Raw genomic sequence first — 20,338 nt, 5'->3', positions numbered from 1 at the left:
ATGGCAAAAGCGAACAACGTGATGGGGGACGGTTTATCACCCTATAAGAGCCCAAGACTCAAGGTTTTTTTACGGAGACGGACGAAGTGCTGTTTCGTTCCTGCCAACGGGTATACACCCGGCGATGTGTAATTAATTATTATTCGAGGGGTCCTGCCTTTTCAAACACACCTCACTCAGCTCTACCGGTCGGTAGCCTAAATCAGATTACGTGAACAGAGAGAGGAAAAAAATTAATAGCAATCTATATGCAATTCCCGATCATATATTGACCGACTCAATCATGAAATATAGAAATTTTTCTTGCTTTGCGCGTTTGAGCGAGAAGAGCTGACTCACTAAATGTACACCCAATGTAGATGATATGTAGCGATAAACAGCGTATAGCCTGAGGGGGGTCGGTTTATCACCCTATAGGGGGCCCATAAGACCAACGTTTTTTTTTGGGGGGGGGGGGGCTGACGAAGTGCTGTTACGGCCCTGGCTATAATGCGTCCTGATAATGCTAATAAACCAATGATTATGAGGATCTAGTTTACGTCTGACATTGCGTGTTTGCATAATCACTGTAGGGGACGATACCCTTGTGTTCCGATACCTGACTATTTTGCATCCCAGACGTAGTCTTGGCGTGTTACTTTTTATGCAGAGAGAAACCTGGATGATAAAGCTGATAATTGAGTGATACAGTTCATACCTGAGTGACATGGTTGATTCTTGAGTGATAGCCTACTAGACTATTTCGCGCATCTCAGACATAGTATAGACGTGATACTTATTGCAGAGTGATACCTGGGTGAATCTCGGTACGGTTTGTCTTATATAACATGGGAGCAGCGATGATTCTCAAAGTTAAAGTAATTAAAAAAAAAAAAATCGAGAATTTTTTGAACACAAGACACCGATTCCATACAGGTAGAGTGATACAGCTGATACAGCTTTATATCCACAGGGTGATACAGCTGATACAGCTTTATATCCACAGGGTGATACAGCTGATACAGCTGATACTGCTGATACAGCTGATACAGCTTTATATCCACAGGGCGCCCTTTATGGGTGTGCCTATATTATAAATAATTTTGCGAGTATTTACTTCAAACTTGAATGTGCGTCATGCCAATGTACCGGAAATGCGATGATATTCTTATGGAGCAGGGGCGGGCAACTTCGCCAGTCGGTGGACCGGATATAGGAAAATTAGGTACTTGGCGAGCTGGATTGCAGAATGGATACATTATTCGTGCATATATATAAGGAATAAATCGTATTTAATGTATTATTTCATCGACAGCAATGTCAATTCAAAGCCATTTCTCGGCGATAATGACAATACAATGTGGATTTGAAAACAGCATTGTCATACAGGCGCCGCCATGTCTGCTCCTCTCTGATCAACTAACTCACGGTGCAATCCTTAATTAAGATTTCAAAGCATTTGATAAGTCCGGTACCCACAATTTACCAAGATAACATTTCATTAGGGTTGAGGGTTGCCGGAGAACCCGGCCCTTGGAGAACCCGACCCTACCAACTCGGCCCTCGGAGAACCTGGCCCTTGGAGAACCCGGCCCTCGGTGAATTCCTCGGGAAATTTTGAAATTAAGTGTATTCACAAGTATTAATATGAAATGTTAAAGTAATAATGTTATAATCAACTGATTTGTCGGTCTTGCAAGGAGCTCAGGGCATGCGTAGGTCACGCAGTCACGGCGTCGGATATTAGGGTTGGTGGAGGTGGGATATTAGGGTTGCCGGAGGTGGGATATTAGGGTTGGTGTAGGTGGGATATTAGGGTTGCCGGAGGTGAGATATTAGGGTTGGTGTAGGTGGGATATTAGGGTTGCCGGAGGTGGGATATTAGGGTTGGTGGAGGTGGGATATTAGGGTTGCCGGAGGTGGGATATTAGGGTTGGGGGAGGGGGATATTAGGGTTGGGGGAGGTGGGATATTAAGGTTGCCGGAGGTGGGATATTAGGGTTGCCAGAGGTGGGATATTAGGGTTGGGGGAGGGGGATATTAGGGTTGGGGGAGAGGGATATTAGGGTTGGGGGAGGTGGGATATTAGGGTTGCCGGGGTGGGATATTAGGGTTGGGGGAGGGGGATATTAGGGTTGCCGGAGGTGGGATATTAGGGTTGCCAGAGGTGGGATATTAGAGTTGCCGGAGGTGGGATATTAGGGTTGGGGAGGAGGATATTAGGGATGCCGGGGTGGGATATTAGGGTTGCCGGGGTGGAATATTAGGGTTGCCGAAGGTGGGATATTAGGGTTGCCGGAGGTGGGATATTAGGGTTAGGATATTAGGATTGCCGGTGAATACAAAATTTCCCGAGGGCCGGGTACACATTTAATGCATTTTCAATTCAAAATTGTTCGAGGGCCGCATTCTCCGAGGTCCAGAGTAGTCGAAAAACACCGTGAATACCACAACAGGTAGACCACGCGTGCTTGATATACAAAATTTCCCGAGGGCCGGGTTCTCCGAGGGCCGGGTTCTCCAAGGGCCGGGTTCTCCAAGGGCCGGGTTCTCCGAGGGCCGAGTTGGTAGGGCCGGGTTCTCCAAGGGCCGGGTTCTCTGGTAATCGGGTTGAGTACATCATAAATGCCGATAATGCAAGTCCACACGCTTCGACGAACTTACGCATAAGCTCCACTCTCGCACGCTGCGCAGTGCGCACACCTGGCTATATAATTACATATAGTCACTAAAATTTTACATTTAAACAAGTAGTGGGGAATCTTGGCAGACTGGGGCCGCACGCCAAATTATCATTTAAGACGGGCAGTATGTTACCCGTCCCTTTTATGGACGGTCCTAGAAAAGAATTTGCTGACCATCTCAATTTGCTCGCGGAAGCTGTAGAATAGACGAACACGGCACCTCACCACCGTGAACTAAACCTCACCAAAACAGACTCTGCATTTCAATGAATTAGAATCGCATCATTGCTAGTTTAAGCAATAATGACATCCGAAATATCAATAATATAGGTGCTAGAAAAGGAAATAAACTTATGATATTGAAGTATTTGAAAGTATGGAATATGTATCAAGTATGGTATGGAACAATGTTGGTATGGTATGGAAAATTGCAAGTATGGTATGGAGAGAGTAAGACAAGTATGGAGTATGGAAAATTCTCGTTCCATACCATACCATACCATGCCCTGGCCAGGATAGGGAATCTGACTATTGTTTCATACTTCTGTGCGATGGCTCTCGAAAGGAATGATGTTGAATCGTCTTGTTCAGCTACTACCAAAGATTGTGCTGTTTCTTGCAGTTCAAAAGAAAAAAGAACTAAAAGAGGATGTTTCCGATGTGTTGTTTAAAAGGAGATTGACCTTCTTAGCGGACATGTTTTCTCACTTGAACGAGTTAAACCGCAAGTTACAAGGGAAATATTAAATTATTCTTGAACTATGAGACAAGATTGCTGCTTTCATTGCAAAACTTGAACTATGGAAAATGAAGATTAAATCTGGTCGCACTGGAACGACGTTTCCAACATCAAATCGAATTATTGAGACGAATGGTTTTTCCGACAACGTTCGAAGTGAGGCTGTCAATCACTTAACCATGCTGATTGAAGAGTTTCACCGCTACTTTCCCGGCTTTGAGCATGACGCCTCTGCGATGGCGTTCTCAAGGAATCCCTTCAGATTTTCTGTTGAAGACTTTCGTGAAGATGAAGAAGAAAACCAGGATGAATTTTTGGAGCTGATTCACGATTCGTCTGCCAAGTCTTGTCGTGAAGATGAAAAACTGGGTAAATTCTGGGCATTGATGCAAAACGCATATCCAAAAGCTAGTGCAAAGCTAATAAAGTTACTTACAGTATTTCCCTCCACTCACCTTTGTGAGTCAGCTTTTTCAATCGTTGTGGTTTTAAAAACAAAATCTCGCAACAGACTTCTGGATTTAGAATCGGATTTGCGATGTGCAATTTCAACTATAGAACCCATTATTCCGTCTATCGTATCAAAAAGACAACAACGGTATTCGCATTGATTGTGAGGCAAACTGTGCTTTTTTTTGTAATATATTTCGTTGAAATGTTTCATTTGTCGAATATCATCTGCTTTCTTTGCACTGCTTTCAATACACTTTTCCTATAGCAAGTCCCCGCTAAACGTCTGGTCAAATGTTATGGAGGTTCATTTTTCAAGGGTATATAGGAGTTTTAGGTAGTGGGCAATGAAGACTCGGAATAAATCTGAAGTGGGGAATGGAGACAAAAAGGTTGGGAGCCACTGTATTAAGGTAAAGCAGTAATTCTTTTTAACAATATGCATCACGCGTGTTAAACAACAACATGTAACAATGATATAGTGCCTTTTCGCCTTTGCTAAGAGCTAATCAGGGGCCAAATATCAGGAGTCGACATTAAAACCGTACGGCTCGCGGAGTCTACCAAGATCGCAACTAGAACTTATGTCGAGTCATCACAATGGTAGTCAGCATTTATTCAAAGATACACCTTTCGGTCTCATGAATACTTTATTGCTGGGGTCCGCTTTCATGTTGCCTAAGGGGCCATATGACAAGTAAAAACTACGGTAGGGGGAAGAGCAAATTGTTTGAACTATATTTCGCAGTGTCATGGTCTAGGTGGTCAAGGTAGTCAGCGTTGCTACTCAGTACAAGTATGACCCCACGGACACATTCTCTTATCAAATTCATAGTATATACAGCAATTTCCGCATCGGACCCGGTTCCGACAAATACAGGCTGCACGTATCCGCGCTAGTTCTCCGGGAATTCAACTTTCAATCATGTTTCAAATCACAGCAATCGACGATTTTCCACTAGGAGTTCACGATCGTTCATCATCTAGGAATAGCGCTTCTTACTACGACAGAGGCTGGTGGTATGACAGCTGCGTCCTCATCAGGGCTTTGGAGCAGCCGTAAATTTACATTGCTCCAGCTCCGGAGCTTTCTTTTATCATACAATAGCTCCGGCTCCAGCTCCGGAGCCGCATTATTACCACTGCTTCGGCTCCGGCTCTGAAAACTATCGACGGTGTCTGTCTATATCAGGGGTGGGCAACCCGCGGCCTCTGGGCCATGTGGCCCGCGAGAAGTTTTTGAGCAGCCCGCGAGCTAATTCCCATTATATTATCGAAATTGAATTGCTCAAATTGTAAACTTGCAAGGCCAACCAAAAATATGATTAGTCTGGTCGCGACACTTGGGATGTTGATGACTAAAATATCAGTTCCGACGCATTGGCAGATCCAGGGTCCAGTCGCACTTTTAGTAAAGTAGTAAAATTATTCTTCACGCTTCGCGTGTTTAATTGCCACACGATTTCTTGCTTTGTAGCCTACCCCCTCCTGAAAATGAAACTATGCTCGCAATCTTTTCACGTTTGCGCTCGCAGAAAGATCGTCGACGATGAGATGTTGGCACAAAATGATTGTCGCATATTAGCGGAAATCTTCGATATCGATATGTCCAGATGCCGAATAGTCCTGTCCTTGCAAACTGAGCCCAGCGGGCGGTATACAGTCGACCCGCAATATACCCAAGTAATAATAATATGACCTTTGAAAATTTTACGTGCATGGCGCGGCTAGTAAGCAGCGCGCTCGTTCGTCAATTTCATGTGGCTCTTTAGCCGAAAAGGTTGCCCCCCTGGTCTATATAGATTACTAATTTACCCGTATGTTAGTTATCTATAGTAATCTAGAGTCTGTCAGCCGTCAGTAACATCGGATGCAGCAACGAAGACATAGGTACCGCCGTGCCGGCTTGTGACGTCATAATGAATACTTGTCAATTGTCGATAACATCGTAGTTGCACTAGAACGCACTTTACTCCATGCCTATGATGTGTACAGCATTAAAATTCTGATGCGACGTTGTAACACTGGCATTGTAATCGGTAACATTAAGCCATACAGCTCAATTCAATCTTTAAATTTGCGATTATTATTCAACTCTAACTGTAGTAAGAGCAATATGGGCGGATATCACGACCTGATCAATAGAAATCCGATTTGTACCAAATGGCCAATGGTTTGACGCTCGGTATTGGTGCACTCGTTACCAGTCCATCCGGTGTCGATCAAGTTTATCGGAATAAAATATTTTACCATTTTAACGAATCGAATCATCGAATTAAACACTTGGCCATGCACATTGCGCCATGCCCATAACGAAATGAAACTATGCAGTATGCACTTTTCACATTTACAAGTCACAGTACGCGACAATCCGGGAATACCAGAGTATCAAGCAGACATCAAGAATGAATTTACGAAACAGATGATTACAAATTGGAAACCGCGTATCAAATCAGTAATTCGTCTGTAACATAAAATACCATGAGGTTCTGACATCGCATTGAGTAGCTCGCACCGCAACAATTGTTTGCTAAGTGTAACGGCATATTGGGCTACTCTTCTTCCATCCCCTATTTACGCTCGAAAATCCTCACTGGAGGGAATTACGATCATGCGCAGTAATGAATTCCAATCCGCATGCATGATAGCATACAACACTGTCCAATTTCGCGGCCCGATTAAAGAACTATCGCGAAATAACGAGTATTTGCTCATCCGATTCATAGCAACGATGAGATGGAATTTCTTTGCTTGTGCTTGTCATATCGACATGTGCAACGAAATTACGTTTTTATCCTCTCTCCCATTTCGCGTAATACATAGTGATCATTATTTTCGAACCGTACAATTAGCCAACAAGGTTGTGCTGATGATGAAATTGCGGGTATGCCGAATACCCACAATATTCACAGGCATATTTAGCATACCGAGGCTCGGCACTCATGTATGAAAATTGAGCATTGAACATATGACTGCGCTGCTGTTAAATCCCAGGAAACATGGTTAGTCGGAAAAGATAGCGCCAAAGAGGAAAATATTCTTAATTTCGCGAAGTCCTGCTGTTGAATTATGTGAACTCAGCAAATATGGTTGTTGCATCTTATGAAATACGTCGGAGCCGGAGCTACCCCTTAAATAACTGGCTCCAGCTCGGGCTCTGGCTCCAGCTGAATTTTATGTATGTATATATGGGGGCCCCAGACCAACGTTTTTTTTTTTGGGGGGGGGGCTGACGAAGTGCTGTTACGGCCCTGGCTCTGACCAACGTTACACTTGTCCAAATCACACCAAGCCGCAGGAAATTTCACTTTCGCAACATATGAGCGTTGTGTTTATGGATACGCCATGCCTTATGACACCGAAAATGAGTTTGCGGGCCACAGAGATGTCCCTCTAACTTTGCCAAGTTGAAGCATCCCGCAGCTTTAGACACGAAGTTGAGCACACTGGGCAGTTGTCAGGGCATCAGTTGCTCTATCACTGATATCGTAGGCAGAAAGTATATCAGAATCGTGCGTCTTCGTACAAGTGCGTGCCGTTGTTGTATAGACTATTCGATACGACTTGTTGATTGCTCTCAATATCAGGAATCAAAAGCAGATCTTGAGGGTTGGCTGGTTGTGACGTGTTACCTGCGTCCGATTGCGGCTCATTCATAGATATGGCTGAAGTTGTTCTGCCTTTATTAGTTCTCTGATATTTCTGTGACATGTAGCACATTCTAAAGATAATACACGAGTTTATTATAGTGGTATGACATGATGAGGTCATCAATATGTATTGGTGAACTGCTATGACGTTTAGTGGTCATTCGGGATATTTTATGGCGTATATTGGATAATAGTAATAGAATGAAGTCCTGATGAGTGACTAACGAATAACACCATGTAACAAAAACTTAGTTGAGCTCATGCTTTGAAATTTGCTGTACCATATTCCTTTATAAAACATGTTTCCGGCATTTATTGCCACATGTGTCATTTAAAAATGTGATTTTAAGGTTTTTAAACTTCCCTCACCATTGTTTTCCAAGCTCCTATATTGAATTTCCTATAAACTGTGACGTCACATTCATCCAACATTCAATTCATATTAGTTGGTTGTTAGTAACAATCATCTTCTCAGTCTCAGTTAGTCAGTACAGGCTACATCAGTATAGGCTACATAGAGCATCTTAAATTCCTTTTCGTTTTGTTCTGTTAATGCACTAATTGTGAATCTAGTGAGTATAATCTCATCATTAATGTTAACATCACAAATTTATTCTGCCTGCTGGCTGTTTTTGCTATATCTGTGGTCTGTATATCAGTTTGAAACAAGTTGAGGATAGAATAAGATAGAAGTAAGGTATTATATACTTATTAACTTTGGCATGAACATTGGAGACAATGATAACAACTGGGCATTTCATGTAATCTGTGAAACATGCCGATGAAATATGGATGGATGGCTAAGGGGAGATCGGCATTCAATTTCATTAAATCTGAAGATAAATTAGAAACCGTCTAGATGACTGTTATTTCTGTATGGGTGGCATTCCAAGATTCAGAATAACTACAAAATTACTTAACATTGCATATCCTTCTATGCCATCTCATCTTAAGAATACCTGTTCCGTATTGCAGTAAGTTTTCATCGCATAAAACTATTAGGCAAAACAGCTCCAGATGACGCGACAGGGCTTAAAGATACAGAAATGACTACGATGAAGACTTCAACATCTCTGAATAGATATAAATCCAGAACCACGCCTTCTGAACCAACACGAACTAGAGGATTTAGTTGGGACCCACTAAATTAAATGCAGAAATTCTGACTCCAAGGTTGAAACTAGGGAACTTGTTGCATACATCATGTCGATGTCCTTCGTCGAACAAATTGCATGAACGAATTTCTCGGTATTTTTCTGTGGCAGGTTCTCCTTGCTTATGCGGCAATGTTGACAATCTTTTGTAAAGCACTTCACAATAATATGAATGCATGAGAAACAGGAGCATTCAAGGCATTTCGAGATGTAGTTGAAATTTTTTTTGGAAATAAACGAAGCAATGAATATAAACCTCTAGTAAACAATATGATCGAGATATATGAAAAAATAAAGTCGGGCATGTCCTAAAACGCATTACCAGCACTTTTATCTTGATTTTATTAGTTCAAATATGGATGATGTAAACTATAGGAACATAGTGACGTGTTTCAGCAGAATATGTATAATTTGGAAAGAAGATACTAAGGGTGGCGGAGTTGCATCATAAAAGGGAATTATTTGCGGTCCGTAACACCAGCAGATATCTCAGTTTATAGACACAAATCATGCAAGCAAAACCATTTCGGAAATTTTTTTGAAGTGTTTACATCCTTATATAATCCATGGCAGCCAACATTTGTGCATATTCCTTCTTTTTGTTAGTGAGCTTGTACGTCCAATAAGGAATTATACGTATTATTACACGACTATTTGAATAAGACGAAATTTTTTACTCAACTAAAATTTTGCAAAATTTTGTTACATGGTGTTATTTGTGGTCCATAGTGAAAGAAGATTTTTCATTTCACAGACGCAATTCACGCTAACAAAACCACTTCTGACAATTTCTAAAGTGTTTGCATTGTTGTTAGTTGATGCATGAGTAAGCAATATTTGTTTTTGCGTCCAATGAAGAATTATTGTGATTAATACTGAGCAATTATAAGTAAAATAAAAAATTGGAGAAATTGACATTTCTTCAAAATTTGGAACACTTCAGGAAAAATTTGGTATTTTGATAATTAGCTCGGAATACTAAAACACAATACAATTTTTTTTAGCCCACTTAAAACTTTGGCAAAATTTTGTTCCATGGTGTAATGGGTGACATTTTTAAAAAGTGCCATTATCGAAAGATATATCAAGGCGAAAATAATTTATTCACTCAAATAGTATCTATTGACAACACGGCATGGCAAAAATTACCATGTCTAGGAAAAGCGAACCTTCCGATAATGGAATGGTAGCATGATGAAAGCAATAGATTCGAACGTTGAAAGACAACGTTCGGTGTCAAATATTGATTCAGTGGCATAACCAGAACAATGAGAGATCTGCCGTGCCGAAGCGAATAAAATATGCGTAGGAGAACATCACTCACTTCGCCACCACCGCAACTATTGCAACAGTCAGAACAATTACGATTGTCACAAGAGCGAGTACGAGTTTTTGCATCTTCATCTCGTCTGTGTTACCTGTAATTAATATTTAACATCGACAATTGGACGGGCATTTTGTTATGCGCCATTTAGATCAGCGGTTGTTAACCTGGGGTTGATTACCCCCAAACGGGTAATTTGCCAATTGTTGGGGGGTAATTCAAATTGACGTTTTTTATATACTTATAACGCTCCACTGAAGAATTTTCAAACGCATGAATGTAGGCTAACATATATTTTTGGGAGTTTGTATATATTTCGTTTCACTTAACATAATATGCCTTCAGTGATATCATAGTAACCATTACTGTGATTATGAATAATAGGGCCGAATGTAGTTTAGTATAGGGCTAGGTAAGTCCAATCTATTTTGCGGTAGTGCGGATCATAAATTGTTGCGCATGCTGACAAATTGAAAGACAACAAGGGACGTCCAATTTTAGCTTTACACCTATAATACATTACCAATATCGTAGAAATATATTGGTAAGTATTGAAAAGTGTAGTTGCTGTGGTCTAGTCTAGCGAGTAAAATTAAGTCTGAGATCATCGGAATGCCTTCGAAGAAACGAGGGAAGATTTTGGAACCTTTTGGGTTCGCCTTCAAAATGAATAACCAATCTTAGTCAGAATGGCATTGAACTTTCTGATTGAATTTTCTTCAACTTATTGCTGAAAAATACGATTGACAATTACATGAGAGATGCTGTTCATCATCCCCCTTAACACGAAAATAGCACCAGCCTTCCCATTGACTTGATATTTTTCAAAGGAATTTCAGTGTACATTATGACGTCATAGTTGTGCTGTTTTACAATACTTGAGTGCAAGCTGTAATTCGTTATTTTTAGAAGCTAGGGGTAATTGCATCCCGTAATTTTCTTCTTGGGGGTTACGATATGAAAAAGGTTAAGAGCCACTGATTTAGATTCTCTTCTTGTTAGCGGGGAATGAACGAATCTGGCATCTTGTACTGTTAATTTTGAATTCCTGTGATATCATAGGGTTACCATATTTTGGAAATCTGAAAAGAGGACACTTTTTCAGAATTTTCAGACTTGCAAAACCGGAGGTGAATTCTAAGAAAATGGTAAATTTTTCCCACTTTGTGGTCGGTCGACTAAAAAAATGTCAACTTTCTCGCTCGGTGCCCAAAATACTGATTTTTCCTTCACGTTGTCGGGCGGTTGACTAAAAAAAAATAGGTCAACTTTTCTAGTCCAGATGGCAGATACTAGTCTAGTCTAAATACTAGTCAGCGCTCGAGGTAATCGGTCGATGGATTGCAAATCCAATATTGGTGACAACGAGCCTTAGTTGCTTACGAGTGTATATGCGATTAGATTCCTACTTACCGAAATAAATGTACCCAACCAGTCACATTCATCAATTCTAGACTAATGGGAATGGGAAGCTGGACGCATTGCAATTCCGTATTTGAGCACAATTCGTTCATATCTCGAACAATAGCATCTGTGACTACGTCATCATCATTACGTGAGCTATGCTCAGGATATGGGCTCGCGTGTGTTGAAAAACAACCGCGCAATATCCACATGTATTTCCACTCGGTCTCGTGGTCGGATAAGTCATGTGTAATCTCAGTAGAATTATATGCCATATTATCCGCTCTTCATTGGATCGAAACGAATAACGTTAGCCAAGCTATTGTGCTCAGCGATTGCCTTACTGCACTGGACTGTATAGCTAATTATCGAACAGATGGACCTTTTATCGTTAATCAAATCATTAATGTTCCTCAACAGGTTGACGAGTGAAGGAAAATTAATCACGCTCATATGGATTCCGGGCCACGCAGGAATTCCCGGCAATGAAGTAGCCGATCGTCTGGCGACATCGTCACACCGTGCCATCACAATTCATGACATCCCTATAGACGATGCAAAGAAAATCTCTTTACATAAATGCAAAGCTATTTGGAACCGGGAATATCTCGATTCAGAAACAGGAAGCCACTACAAAATATTCCGACCAAATCTGGAGGTGAAATTACCATCAGTCCCACCAAGACGCAGCGAAGCTACGTTGTTTCGACTACGCACCGGTCACTGCGGACTCAATGCACATCTCCACCACATTGGCTGCTCGGAATCACCATTGTGCGAGCATTGCGGCGAATTAGAAACGGTCGAACACTATATTATGACATGCTCACATCTGACTGAAATAAGAAGAAAGCTACAACGTATCGCGCAGACAAAGAACGTACCTTTCCAGCTATATAACCTTTTAACGGACAGCAACATTATTGCCGATCTACTGGACTTCATACGAGAGTCAAAGCGTCGCATTTAGCTACGTACTCATCTTGTATTTTTATGACATTTCATGCTATCATTTTGATCAAAATGTCTAAATAGCCGTGGTGCAAAAAGCCTTCGATGCGAAAAGCACCACTAAATGTTTTTATACATAATAATATTAAGTCTTTCACAACTACATTCATTGCAGTAAAGAATTTATTAACTCGAAGACTTTTCGTGTGCCCCTTCGAGTTAATAAATTCTTTACTGCAATGAATTTAGTTGTGAAAGCAATATTCAAGTTTAGTACCGCCAACCATATTTTCTAATAATAAGTCATGTGTAATGATATTTTCCTTAACTTATGAATTTCAAATGACCGGAATGACTCACCTTGACTGACTTCATGTATGAAATGATAGGAGAATGACGCAAGTTCTGTGAAGTCCTTCGACGCCTGTGTCATTTTCACGTTAACAATAATGTCGCTCATTCCGTGAAGCCAATGCAAAGACTTGCATCCATGAGAAGGGAGTGCGTGACTGAAACCTTCTTCAGCTCGAAATCGAGTGAATACGAAGCATCGACCGGTGCCATGCTTACAGATATCCTTTTCGATCGGAAGTTCTGAAATTTATGATAAGAATTTCGATTTGATGAATTGCATTTGCTTCCATTACAGATACCCTTGATCGATATTTCTTGATTTTTAGGATCCCTGCAATTCACGTTTCTGATCTTCAACAACAATATGTTGAATTGTGCCCGGCAAAATTTATCCTGGAGTTTGACATCATTCTTCCCCCCATTCGGAAGAGAAAAGTTTCCGGTATTTTGATAACATATATCTTGTTCTCCGAACGCTACCACGCATGTACCTGACGAAAACACTTGCTTCGTAAACTTCATTCGACGGTATCTAGCTCCTTGCTTTCATTTACCGGCAAAAAATAATATATCTCTTATTTGGAGCATCCTGTTCATTCGACTCGCGACCGAGATTTTCACGGAGTCCTCCCTTACTAGTAAACCATAGTTCAGGACGGCGATCAGTGCAACCTGCATAACAATTGCATCGCTAACAGACAGGTATGCATACTTCCTTGTTGCAGAATGAAATTTGGATGTGTGGACCATGACTAAGACGAAGTCAGTTCGTTGTACGATTGCGTCATTTTATGAGAGCCAATCTATCAAAAAGGAATATTGTTCGTATCTCTCGATAAATGGATTTTCGGCACACGTTTATAACAAATCGAAGGCGCGGATTTTCAAGGCACTGCCACCTATATCAAAAACGGCAGCTCCAAAATTCGCTTAGAACTGATAAAAATCGGCCCAAGATCTACTTATAGTATGATGTTATTTGCAAAAATATAATTATGTTGCTGTTTATCCCTAGCATGCAGTTATTATTGTACAGGACAGATGACGGTTACGCGATAATTAGGCTACATCTGAGCTAAAGCTTAGGGGTCCGCAACGTTCCAAAAGTGGTTCGCGATGACAAAATGGTTGGAAGCCACTAAACTAATGGCATCTCATGATATATAATCTAATCTATCTTCAGTGGTTCCGAAACTTTTTCGACTCATCGCCCCTTATCAATCCCGACTTATATTTATCGCCTCCCCCTATATTTTCGGATCCAAGAATTAAGATATATAAACGGTATATTTATACAGCTACCTCTGATCACTGATAAATTGACTAAAAAGGTCTAATCCCGGTATCTGAGGATAGTTTGCGGCGAGTAATTTTTGCGGCCATTCCAGAACAACCAATTTTTCATGTGTGCCGGTATCCGGTTGTCGCGTAATTAAATATATCTGACTAAACGTTATAACGTTTTTGCCTCTACAGCCTACTTCAAACGTTTTCGCCCCCTTTGTTATTTTCGCCCTCCTGTTTCTCAGAATCGCCAACTGGGTGGTGATATCAGCCACGTTGAGAACTTGAGAACCACTAATCTAATCTAACTATAGATAACTAACCTACGGATAGATATACGCAAGCCCTGTCGTCACGCTTGCTTGCCCGGAGGAAATTACTGCTCAGCAATCTGAACGCAACATAATTGCTAATCCCATAGCTGACGACCCACGTGCTTAAATTCAATAAAGTTGATTTTATTTGAAAGCTACTGCCGCACTGATTCCGAAAATATACAATATAATACAATCAGGGCAATGGAACTCCCTTGAAATACACCCCAAAGTCTGAAAATCGGCATTGTTCTAAACAATCGCAGCGACGCAGCACAATGACCATAATAATGGCGGTGTCCGGTCAATACCGAGAAAACCATGACCGAGAATGGACACCACCGAGAACGGACACCACAGAGAATTGACATTACCGAGAATGGACACCATAGAGAATGGGCACTACCGAGAATTGACACCACAGAGAATGGACACTACCGAGAATTGACACCACAGAGAATGGACATTACCGAGAATTGACACCACCGGAAATGGACATTACCGAGAATTGACACTACCGAGAAGGGACATTACCGAGAACTGACACCACAGAGAATGGACATTGCCGAGAATTGACACCACAGAGAATGGATATTGCCGAGAATGGACACTACCGAGAATGCACATTACCGAGAATATTGACATTACAGAGAATGGACATTACCGAGAATGGACAACACCGAGAATGGACATTACCGAGAATGTACATTACCGAGTATGTACATTACCGAGAATGGACACCACCGAGAATGGTCATTACCGAGAATATGGACAATACCGAGAATGGACATTACCGAGAATGGACATTACCGAGAATGTACATTACCAAGAATGGACATCACCGAGAATGGTCATTACCGTGAATATGGACAATACCGAGAATGGACAATGGACATTCCCGAGAATGGAGTTGGGGAGTGCGCGCAGCCTCGTGAAAAATTAGAGTGAACATGAGTGATGCACATACGATTTGTGTTTGTATGTGCAATGTGCATATGCATACCATGCGTGCATTATAGGCATTGCGCATATGGCACAGGACAGAAATGTGGTAATCTAACCCGCTTACTGTCGAATATCTCGTACTATTTTCAGTAACCGATAAGGTGATAAGCGTCACATTGTTTCCTTCTCAACAACTAACAATTATTAATAACAATACGCCGCTGGACAAGGAAGGTGCAGAATGGCCTTATAAGGCTTTCTAAGTCGAGCAAAGTAAACATTATTGAGAGGACATTACTAGTAGATTAATGCATACCAGAGTTGGATCAATTACAATAACAATTACAATTACTTCCTTGCATGTTTCAATTACATTACAATTACAATTACTCAGTGCTAAAAATATCAAATTACAATAACAATTACAATTACTGTTAAATATGTAATTAATTACAATTATGATTACAATTACAATTACTTTTAAACATGTAATTGATTCTGTAAAGAGGTGTTGTTTGACAACCGTATAGCGACGTAATTAGCAACAATCTCAAGCTATTCATATTTCATTCCTGATATGTAGAATACCATTTAATTAAAAAAAAAACTCGAACGTATTCGAACTATTCCTAATCCTGAGTACTGAAAACTACAAGCACAGAAAAATGTTTCAAGCGACTGTTAAGAACCAAAGGTTTGAGCGACTAACAGCGAATAAGCTACACGACAGTCAATGAAATGTAATCAAACGATTAGGCTACTCAGAGCTGAGTCAGGATAATGAAATGTAATTGGTAAGGCGTCAGAGATAAGGATGATACCGATAAGGTGCGTAAAATTAAAATAAATGGAAAGAACCTCCTGATAACTAAGAATTACAATATTTTGGTTCGCATTTACATTTTCACTTTCTCGGAAACTGTTAGTTCCATTTGATGAACAAGTTTGATGAAGCCTTGGTTGGAAACTTGAATTTTTTTGCTATTGGTGCAACAAGCCTCGGTACTGGTCAGAGATTAAAAAAAAACTTTGACCGTGGTGTAGGAAATGGTTCAGCACAGGTTTCAGAAGAGTTTATTTGCTGTTCATCCATTTTTGAAATATTAAGATTTAGTTTAGCCCACTGGTTCTCTAACTTTTTAGACGCACTTTATGACAGTGAATATTTCGTGCCCCCCTTATCGTCATAGCACACAATGAAACCATAAAGTTAGCAATCCTTACATATAGTTTGATGGTATGGAAGGTTATGACTGTTGATGAGAGAATTCTCAAATACGAAATTCAGTCTATATACCGAGCAATAACCATAAAACGGAGGTGAATCGGGCCAAGCGCGGAAAAGATTTCAGTTCACTGGAGCGTCGCGCCCCGTTCAGGTGCTTTCACGCCGCCCAAGGGGGCACGCCCCCAGTTTGAGAACCACTGGTTTAGCCTATATTGTAATTCACAAAGTTTTCGGTTGCTACTGAAGTATGGGAAACGGTTTAGCGTGACTGAATTATCTAGTTATAACGCAGCACGCATAGAACATCGATGTAAATAAGATAATTATTACATTTGGTGACTGTTTACTAAGGCCTTAAGGCTCCTCGTCTTCATCCTGGTTCGTACCGGATTTTCACCGGTGCGACGAATAAATGATTGATTACAAATTACAATTACAATTACAATTACACAAAATAGAAATGCTTTAATTACAATTACAATTACAATTACAATTACATGAAAAAATGTAATTAATTACATTCAGCTCAATTACAAATTACAATTGATCCAACTCTGATGCATACTATAGCCAACCGTTACTGAAAATGACTAAGCTGTATCAACCGAAATGTAGGCCATGATTCGCCTAGATACTTGTTTATTCCCTTTTCGAGATTCGAAAGAATTGATGCCTTCTTGCTTAATACCAATCACAGCAGCTCGTTGAGTTCCGCTTGTATTACAGATATATGTTCCTTTGAAGAAAACTATTATGTCATAGTTTGCCTTTTCGCTTTCAAGCAGATAAAACGAATTGAGATACGAATCGCAGCAGGTTGATGGGTAATTAGAGATATCCATGCCAGTGAGGCGACGGAATTCATTATCGTACCATAGTTTCTTCAGTGGTTCTTAACCATATTATGTTCTTTTGAGATTCGAATCACAGCAGGTCGTTACAGATTTGTGCGCCAGTGAAGCGGAATTATTCATTGTTATGCCGTAGTTGGTATCATCATCACACGAATGTGGAGTGTTCGAGACAATCAGCTGATATTGTTAACCGATTGTTGAGCCTAGGAAATTACCTAGGAATCAATCGTCACGGTCATAATCGGATACATTTCTACGTAGGAATATTACGCACGCAGTGTACAGTTTGTCTAGGTTTGCTAACTGTGCTTGAGATGAAAACTGTACCTCGATCAATTTTATGCGCAGCGATCAACGAACTTTCTTTATCCTGGGTTGTTAAATCCTGATGAACGCGATAATTGGCTTTTCAATCAACCCAACTTTATTATCTACGCCCTACGATAAATTGTGTTTGCGCCCAGAATCACCGCAAGACACGTTCCCTTACAATAATTCGTGAGCCAGATTTTCGTGACGGTCACTACTGATTGAATACGCACTTTCTCCAATATAATAATCTGCTACCAATATTAATTCTTGTCTACTTGATACACTCATAGGCCTATTCCCGCATTGTCGCGTCAGCCTAAACATATCTGTTGACCAATGTATAGAATGACAAACCGTCTACTGAAAATGAGTATGCCTAAATGAAAAATGTAGACCATGATTTGCCAGCATATTTGTTACTCCCTTTGCGAGCTCTGTGAGAGTTGATGCCCTCTCGATTTCAACCATATTATACTCTTTTGAGATATGCATCACAGCTGGATGCTACAGATTTCCGTATCAGTGAAGTGGCGTAGGCTAATTCGTATGCCATGGTTGGTACACGAATCGGAAGCATTGGAGACAATCAGCTGATATTGTAAAACCAACCCTATTGATCGATGATCGCATGCTTTAGGACAGTGGTTCTTAACCTTTTTTCCTCCAGCGCCCCCTTTCAAAATTTATCGTGCTCTAGCGCCCCCCATATTGTAAGAACTTTAATAAAAACAATGGGTAAGAGGGAGAGAGCAGTAGCCGCACTTCGTCAGCCCCCCTTAATAAACGATGGTCTTGGGCATCTATAACGTGATAAACCAAACTTCTGGGGGCTTCGCTACCAAGAACCCCGTCGCGTGATTTCGATGGTCAGCAAAGTTCATGTGGCCTGGTCACCCTTCGCGCCAAAATTTTCTTTAATGCATGAATGAATAGGTGGTAATTGCATCTATATGTCGCCATAAATTTTTTATCCTCTTAGCCCACGTAATCAGATTTACCAGTAGCACAGAGTGGGCTGTTGTCTAGGAAAACGTAGGGTGCGTAATTAATAATTAAACATACTCGGGCATGCCTGTTGGTACAATTACTTCGTTACATGTTGTTATCTTGTTACCTCTTGTCCGCTAAATAGTCAAAAGATATTGAAACTCATAAACGTATCAAACTAAAGGAAGCACTCTATTCAAAATTGGTATTTCTTCACTGGCAAATATTTTTTCTCTGATAGATGACAGACATCCTGTGGGGTTCAGATTGCGACGACATGATAATTTGGCACGAGCGATTCAAGCACCAATGGACAATTAGGCTTATATACATCGAAGTTTACGGTCAACATAAGGACAATCCTCTTCGGCTAAGGTTTTCTCGCTGACGATCTTTTTGGCACGTTTTTCAGAGTCCCATATCGGCCGAAACTTCATATGTCTTCGTGCATCGTGGCGTGGTAATGACCGACACCAAATTGCCCATTTCTATTTTCTTGAATTTTTCGTATTTTTTCGTGGGCGTGTCGTCAAAACATGAGGTGTAATTTCTGTTCATTCACCGAAATAATTTAAGGACCCTTCGAGCTCCCCCCCCCCCCCCACCGATTGGGGGGTTTGGGCTGCAGCAGTTTCGGTCCTGGTAAGAGGTCAAAATCCGGTTGGTATTTTCAGGACTTCAGTATTAGAAATATTTCGCCCTTTAATCGCGCTCGAGGACCACTCGACTATAATAAACAATATAATAATTGTATGTGGTATATTCAGGGTCAAATCAAGGTTGTCTATAACAAAAATCGGGTACGGGCTCATACCCTGTGGTTCGAACCAGATGTACAAATCCCTAAATCACATCTGCGATTGGCAATACGGGGGAAATAATGGTAGTGGATTTGGTTTTAGTGCTTTGTGTGACTAAGTAAGTTAACTGAGAATGGGATACATTTATCTGCTCACATTGAATTCACTACTGTACCCAGTTATTAATTTTAACATAAATGTATTCCGAACAAAGGAACTCATATTATATAACGTTCATGTGAGGTGGTGGACCACAACATTACATAGTATCATCGTTTGTGATACGATTAAAAAATATTCTGACGATTTAATTTTGTAGCTCTCAAATACAAGTATATTTAGTTATGCACAAAGCTTCAAAGCATATTTTATGTACAAGGGGCTCTCACTCTACAATTGATATACAGTGCCTCCTTCTTCAATTCCCAGACGCTCTGCGCTGCAGGATATAATACCTACTTCAAAACATTTTGTTGAAAATAACCCTAGCAAGCGTGACTGCTGTGTTTTAATGGGAAATTGACGATTAAAAGTACGCGCGATTCATTTTACATGAATAATGATAACCCAATACATTTATGAAAACATATGTAGCAAACATCGGCGCGTAACGCGACCAAAAATATCGCGATTTGACACGTTTTGTTGAATGTTAATTTGCTCTGAATACACATCAATGATATGTCCTACTACTACATCATCTACTGCGAAGCCATTTTTCTTCAGCGCCCCCCATATCGCCCCCCTGAGCTCAACGCCCCCCATATCGCCCCCTGAGTGTTTCCGCCCCCTTCAAGGTTAAGAACCACTGCTTTAGGACTATCCGTCTATAAGACTATTGTTATTATTTATGTTATGCTGTGCTGAATTAGATAATTTCTCTCTTTATATATATAAGTTCACATGTACAATTTATGCACTCATG

General features: G+C 40.7%; 1 protein-coding gene across 1 annotated transcript; it reads right to left on the bottom strand.

Moving 5' to 3' along the window:
* Positions 1–5,868: 5,868 nt before the first annotated feature.
* Positions 5,869–13,835, bottom strand: LOC145444004 (uncharacterized). Its single transcript, XM_080321907.1, has 5 exons — positions 13,244–13,835; positions 12,989–13,180; positions 12,696–12,929; positions 9,981–10,074; positions 5,869–7,573 (listed from the first exon to the last, which is right to left on the bottom strand). Exons 1-5 carry the CDS (start codon positions 13,437–13,439, stop codon positions 7,357–7,359), a joined length of 933 nt encoding a protein of 310 aa, XP_080178033.1. The 5' UTR covers positions 13,440–13,835; the 3' UTR covers positions 5,869–7,356.
* Between the last annotated feature and the right edge of the window lie 6,503 nt (positions 13,836–20,338).

This window comes from Botryllus schlosseri, chromosome 8, assembly GCF_051294905.1.
Source record: "Botryllus schlosseri isolate E-star chromosome 8, Bs_hap1, whole genome shotgun sequence".
NCBI lineage: Eukaryota > Metazoa > Chordata > Ascidiacea > Stolidobranchia > Styelidae > Botryllus > Botryllus schlosseri.
Note: the sequence above shows the minus strand (reverse complement) of the source record. Positions and strands in the feature narration are given on the sequence as shown.

Bases quoted from the DNA above. Each gene is read 5' to 3' on its own strand.
- LOC145444004 (XM_080321907.1), bottom strand. From the start codon at position 13,439: ATGGTCCACACATCCAAATTTCATTCTGCAACAAGGAAGTATGCATAC. The intron at 13,181-13,243 runs GTAAATGAAAGC...TGTTTTCGTCAG, and splicing joins AGATATATTATTTTTTGCCG to GTACATGCGTGGTAGCGTTC. The intron at 7,574-9,980 runs GTGAGTGATGTT...TATTATCTTTAG, and splicing joins ATAGTTGCGGTGGTGGCGAA to AATGTGCTACATGTCACAGA.